Source organism: Harpia harpyja, chromosome 13, assembly GCF_026419915.1.
Source record: "Harpia harpyja isolate bHarHar1 chromosome 13, bHarHar1 primary haplotype, whole genome shotgun sequence".
NCBI classification, from domain to species: domain Eukaryota; kingdom Metazoa; phylum Chordata; class Aves; order Accipitriformes; family Accipitridae; genus Harpia; species Harpia harpyja.
Window position 1 is genome coordinate 33,158,579 of NC_068952.1, and position 6,445 is coordinate 33,165,023.

A 6,445-nucleotide genomic window follows, 5' to 3' on the forward strand; every position below is an offset into this window, starting at 1 on the left:
ATAGCTCTTGAGACCACTCTAAATCTTGGGCCAGAAATTAACTGGAATTGTCTCTTTACAGTCTGTCCACAGCTTAAGTTCCTGCAATAGATTTTCCTCAGACCTTCATGGTACTAAAGAGCACCATGCATCAAAACATCTTCAGACACTGAAAGGAAGAGCAGCTCCCTGTCTCTCAGAACATTAGTCAACCAACTCACAGGGCTAGCAAGAAACTTCCCTGGTGGACCAACTATTTGCTACAGAGCTTCCCAGCCTCCTTCTCACACATCCGATAAAGACAACTTCCAGATGCAGAACACTGGACAAGAGAGAGTACACAGACTAGACAACTGATTTTATCCAGCAATATCATTTTAATGGTGGTATAAAATGTTTGTCAAACAATTTTGGAATCAAAAAATTTTTATATAAAATGTTCACACATAATTCCCAAACAAGCATTAGACTACGTGTCCTAGCTAAAACCCGTTCACTACAAACAGCCTGTCCAGCTCAATTCTAAAATAGAATTTGAGATCATATTCAGTATCTGTACTGCAGTGCAGTGCCTTAGAGAGGAAGGTACAAATGCTGCAATCTCAGCCACGCCATCCCTCACATGAGCTGTTAAACAGTGATCTCTTGTGCCAGTCCCTGGTGAATCTTCAGAAGTTACATACTGACAGGTACAAGAAATACTTTTTAAAATAAACAGAGGCTAGCCAAAGTGTTTTTCAGTGTTCTTTCCTTCTAAAATTGCTCCTAATGTCCAAGATTGCTTTTGAGCATTTTCTTCAGTATATTCTAGCAGCCGTGTTTGTACGTTTGATGACTGCAGCTACCAGAATCTAACATATTTTGATAAAGCCCTTTAAAGATAAGCAGTGTATGAAAAGCATCAAGGGATTTAAAAAAAAAAAAAAAGTTTTCCATTCTATTTCACTGAGAGATTCACATAACAATTCTTCTTATGTTTAGTTACTTATTTTACAATAATCTTCAGATCTTGTTTTTCCAGGTTCCTTTTGTGTCCTCTAATTCCACAGAATCTTCATGCAGGATGGCATCTAAGCACTTGATTTTTAGTCAGATTTAAAGTGACATTCATTGTTTAAATGCTGCCATAATAAGGAATATCTGGAACAGAAGTGACTCTGGAATCACAGAATTCCTGTCCTTGAAATGTGACCACATTACATTCTTCATTTCTGAATGAAGAAAAATTCTCTGCCATACTTCAGATAATAAAAGAATGGAGTTTAAATCCCAGCACTGAGTGAATAAAATCTTTTGCATGTCAAACATGACTCCTAAATAACATTTAACTTAATTTAAAAGTACTTTTCCAGTCTTGGAAAGTACCCTTACACTTTTCTCTGATAGTTACACTTAGAACAATAAAGTCCATGTAGAAAATAAGGCAGCACAGAATATGTTCACACAAGCAAAAGATCCTATTTTACTTCAAGTTGCTAATTAAACAAATGAAAAAAGCATTAGAAGACAGTACACAGTGGAATATCAGCATTCCAATCCTTAAAAAAAAGGAAGAGATGAAAAGGAGACGACAGACCTGGGGAAAACATGCTGCTCTCACTGATTATGCTTCTCATTTCTGACAGGCATGGTAGTCTTCACTGTCTCAGAGGACAGTGAGAAAGACCATAACCCTGTCGGCCTTACTTCAGTGTGTCCTGGTGGTGTCTCCTACCACAAATATCTAAAAGACGACCTGCCTCTAATTTAAGAAACTCCACAACTCCAGAAAACCATATGTACTGACACCAGGAACATCCCAAGATCAAATAGCTAAATTACACATTTCTCATCACTCTTAGGTACATATTGCTCCCAAAATTCAGAACACCTTTAACCAATATAAGGGATATTCATAGGCAGTATTTTGCTGCAATTGTTTTAATCCTATCATCAGCTTACCACCCCACTCCCCATAAAAGCCTTCCCTTATAGGGGTTCTGCACCACAAAAAACAGTCCTTGCATGTGTGCATTATGGAAGGAGCCTAGGCATTTAGGCAAAAACATTTTCTGTTCTCTCCTGGAACTCTTAATTATTTTCACTCTGGTCAAATTACACATCCTAAAAAAAAAAAAAAAGTCATGTCCATATTAGCTATAAATATTTTAGATTCTTGAATGTAAAGACTAAACAATGAAAGTTTATTTTGTACACATCTTTCTCCTTTCTAGTATTAAAAAAGAAAAAAAAAACAAAAAAAACCCAACTCTACGGGGAAGAAGTCCTTCCCAGACATACAACTAATAAAAGCAAGAGCAGGATACTTGCTCCTCTTCACTGCTCTTGCACAGCATGTGTGCATTCAGTGGGAGACGTCAGGAGAATGTACATCCAAGCCTAAAAAAGGCTACAAACAATACAAGGTCATCTCCACCTGGAGTATTCAGCAAAGTAATGAGGGAGACCCCTGTCTGCGGAAAAGCAGATAATTCGCAGGACTATAGATTTCCTTGAGAACTGAACAGCAAAGAGCTGAATTCCAGTCTGTCCAAAGTTCTCTTGAACAACGTAAGGACTGATGCTTCCAGAAATCCAGGGCATTAACAGGTTACATTCACTTCTCAGAAGCGACGTATAAAACTCAAATTGTTCCCAAAAGAAACAGAAATCCACCCTAGCAGCAAATTTGTAGGAGGAAGTGCATGATGCCACCTTATCAAAAAACAGTCATAAAATAAAAGCAGCAAATGAAGAAGAGGAATCATTAGGCAAATAGGAATGTGTGAAGAGGAAAGGAAAAAGAAATTACCAATCGACATGTAGATGGCACATACAAATTCAGTATAGTAGCTTCATGCAAATACAGCAATTTTTTTATTGAATAAAATCTCGTATTTCTCTTTAAACATTAAATATAATACATTGTGTTTACATTCCAGGGTAGACTCTAAAGATGCTACAGTAATTCTGAAACATCAGAAAGAGAACACGCCATTTTAGAAAGTTTATCAGGTCCTATCAAAACAAGAAAATATGCAGAGCACTGTTTACATGTAGTAGGCCTACAGATGTCATCATTAAGGTATTCAAAGCACAGAAAGCTTTTTTGCTTGCATAAGGTGTTCTTTGAAAAGTTCTATTTATCTACCAAACCATTTATGAATACGTTTGTCCCTAATTACTGTTTCAAAAATAAATAACTAAAAAGAGAAACTGCAGCAATTACCAGGTAATATCCCATTTCCAGTGCTTTCTATCAGTGCCATTCAGAAAGTTACGCACATCTAATACCTTTAGAGAATACTAATCCAAGCTTTCTAAGAACAGATAGAAGGAAGACCGCTACATCAAGAATATGTCTTAAAGCAACTGACTTTTCCAAGTAATGCTCATAACTTTGACAAAGTGGAAGAAAAAGAGGAGTAAAAATCACTACTTACATACAACTACAGATTAGAGTTTCAAAGCTTCACATGAAAAGGATATTTCTCAGGCCTTTTTATTTCACTACACAAAAAGGCTCCCCCGTGCCTCAGTTTACCACATTCAAGGTCATCTTACCACCAGTACAACATTCTAAAAATTTTTCAAGTATTGTCTAAGGCAGGGTTTGCCAAATCTGTATTAAGCCTGACACACATTATCGGGAGTGCTGTTTTACATAACATGCTGCTGCTGTCAGGTGCTGTAGTTTAACATTACTGTATATGTGCTGAGCAGTATTAGCATGCTCACTGCTTCTCTTTCCCTATTAAGCATTCAGATAACAGCCCTTCCATGAGCTAAGCTTAACATTCAAACCTGCAGTAAGACTGTCATTGTACAAGTCTTCCAAAAATGTTTACCAGTGAGAAGTACTAATAAAACTCTCATAAATTGAGATGACAAATTATCTTTCAAGAAAGTAGTTTTCTGTTTTGTCTTTAGATGTTAGACAACCCTACAATAGAAGTCACATAATGCTGAGAGCAAAAAAAGTTGACAATCTTCATGCCAGTGTTGCGTAACAGCTGTATTCCCTGTAAAACCAGATTTTCTAAGAATTCTCAAACAAAGAAAAAGAATAATAGGATGCGTATCTATTATTTTATGGTTTCTGATTGAAATAAACATAAGATGACTGAGATCCAGCATTCATAATGCTGCAAACAGCATACGAATATGCTTCACGTACATTATGTGGCTTGCTTTCCCCTCTTCTTTTAATGTATTTTCTTACAAGACATTGATCGTGTACATTTTCTAAATCAGACAGTACTAAATAAAAAGAAGCTAAGCTTTACCCTACAGTCTCAATTTTTTAGCTCTACTTATCAAACGTCTCAGCAATTTTTCCTCAAACTGTGACAGGGTTTGTGTACACCACCACTCAAATATGCCCATCTGCAAAACTTGCTAGGATTGTGCATATAAACAGCACTTGGGAGATGGCCCAGAAGGTGAGTAAAAGCACTGCTTGAAGAAAAATAATCCAGATAAGCATAAAATGCAGCAGTCCAGATGTATTAATTAAACTGAAGGAAGAAATGCTCTAGCGCCTTAACATGCTTTGGACTGAAGAAAACAGAAGTAAAGAAAGGATGCTCACAGCCAAAAAAAAAAAAAAGACCCACCGTATTAGTCTGTGCTCAGCGAGGAGAACGCCTGCAAGTTAGTGGGAACCTTGGTGGGGAGGGGGTGGGGTGGAGAGACGATTTCTTTTTTTTTTTTTTTTTTTTTTCTCCCTCCAGTTCTGTGTTTGCAAAAGGAGCGCGACTGCAGCTTTTAAGCTGGGGAGGGCTGCTTGGTTAGTATCTGCAGTACACGGACACATCGGCGGGTGGGAAGGCATCGCGGAGAGGTACTTGTGGGGAGGCGGCGGGGCCGCCCTGCCCGCGCCGCTCGCCCCCCGCCCGCACCTCACCCTGCCCGGGGTCCCCCCGCCGCTCCGCGCCCGGGGCAAGCCCCGCCGCCTCCCCCCCCCTCGCTTATCCCGGCATCGCCAGCAGAGCGAGCGCTTAGTTTTCGCCCCTCCGCCCGCGGGTACGGGCAGGGGGGGCACACGCTGCCAGGTGGAGAGGAAAAGGGCTGGGGCTCCGCAGCCCTCCCTGACAGGACTCCCCGGGGGCGGCGGGGGCAGAGCGCGCCCGCCGCCCGCTACCCCCCTCCCGGCTCCCACCCCCGGGCGGGCAGGAGCCCCCCGCCCCTGCACACGGACTCTCGGTGCCCCCCGCCCCACAGCTCTCCTCAGGGCAAGGTCCGGGCGTCGCCCCCCCGCCCCGCAGCCCTTCGCCCGCACGGCCCCGGTCCCCTGCCCCACGCCAGCGTGGAGGTGGGGGAGGCGAGCCCGGCGCTTACAGTTCGCAGGAACTGGATCTCGTCCTCGCCCTCGCCCCCCTCGGCCATGGCTCCCCCTCTCTCTCCTTCTCCCGGGCGCTGCTCCCGCTGACCCGGGCGAGCGGCGGTGGTCGCTCCCCGCGGGGAGGCGGCGGCGGCGGCCGCAGGCTCACGGCCGCACCGGGCTGGGGCAAGCGGGAGGGCGGCGGAGCCGGCAGCCCCAGCCCGGCCCTTGCTGCCAACGGGGTGCGGGCGCCCGCCCGCCTGCAGCAGGTTGACAGCTCTGCCCAGCCGCCTGCCTGCCAGTGCCTGCCACGGAGGGAGGGGGATGCGATTAACCGGGGGAGGAGGGGGAGGCGGAGCTCCCCGGCCCCCCCGCTGCTGCAGGTGATCCGCAGCCCGCTCCCTCCGCACGCCAAACCCGCCGCCCAGCGCCCCTTACTGGCTGCTCTGCGGAGAGGCGGCTGACGGACGGACCGCCCGCCCGCCGCCCGCCCGCCGCCGCCGCCGGGGGCTCGCCTCCGCGGGGGGCTCGCCTCAGGGGCCCCGTCCCGGGCGGCTGCCGCCCGACCCACCGGCCCGGGGCGGGGCGGCCCCGTCACGCGTACCTCACGGGGCTCGGGGCCTGCGTCCGCCTCAGCTCCTCCGGGAGTTAGCGGGGTGGGCCGGCGCCGCGTCTGCCTGCGCAAGTCTGTGCCTCTGGAGTTCTGCCGGCCGGGCTGCGTTGAGAGATACCTCCGGAGAGGGAGAGTTCAAGCAGCTTTGCGCGAGTTTTTCGCCAGCCGACAGTACTCTCGGGGAGAAGAGGTAGAAGGCACAACATGGCTTCACCGGGCGTTGGCCTCTAAGCGTCGTGTGAGTGAGCTTAATCCAGGGTGAATGAAAGGCTTTAAAATACAATTTACTTGAAGGATAGCCGCCGTGCATTTACCATGGGGTAAAGCAGAGGGTTCTCTTGGAGTAGCTCATCTGTCACGAGCATTCGTGCAGACTGCACCTTACAAAGGACACGTTACTTCTAGCAGCGAGGGCGCTAGGCCTCCAGCGGAAAGAAGTGTGGCAACCCACAAGAGCTGGAGGACTAGTAACATCAACAGCACGCTAAAAATACAGCGGAGAGGCTCAGCTGATGTGATGCAATGGTCATGAGGTGAGGACAGTAGAATAG

At 46.1% G+C, this 6,445-nt stretch overlaps 1 protein-coding gene across 9 annotated transcripts in view; it reads right to left on the reverse strand.

Annotated features, from left to right (window-relative positions):
* RYR2 (ryanodine receptor 2) overlaps positions 1-5,586 on the reverse strand; it is a 449,694-nt gene extending 444,108 nt beyond the window's left edge. For all 9 annotated transcript variants that reach the window (XM_052805738.1, XM_052805746.1, XM_052805744.1 and 6 more), the window contains exon 1: positions 5,299-5,586. In XM_052805738.1, the coding sequence (XP_052661698.1) occupies positions 5,299-5,346 (48 nt within the window). In that variant the 5' untranslated portion in view covers positions 5,347-5,586. The remainder of the gene's footprint in view (positions 1-5,298) is intronic.
* Positions 5,587-6,445: the final 859 nt, after the last annotated feature.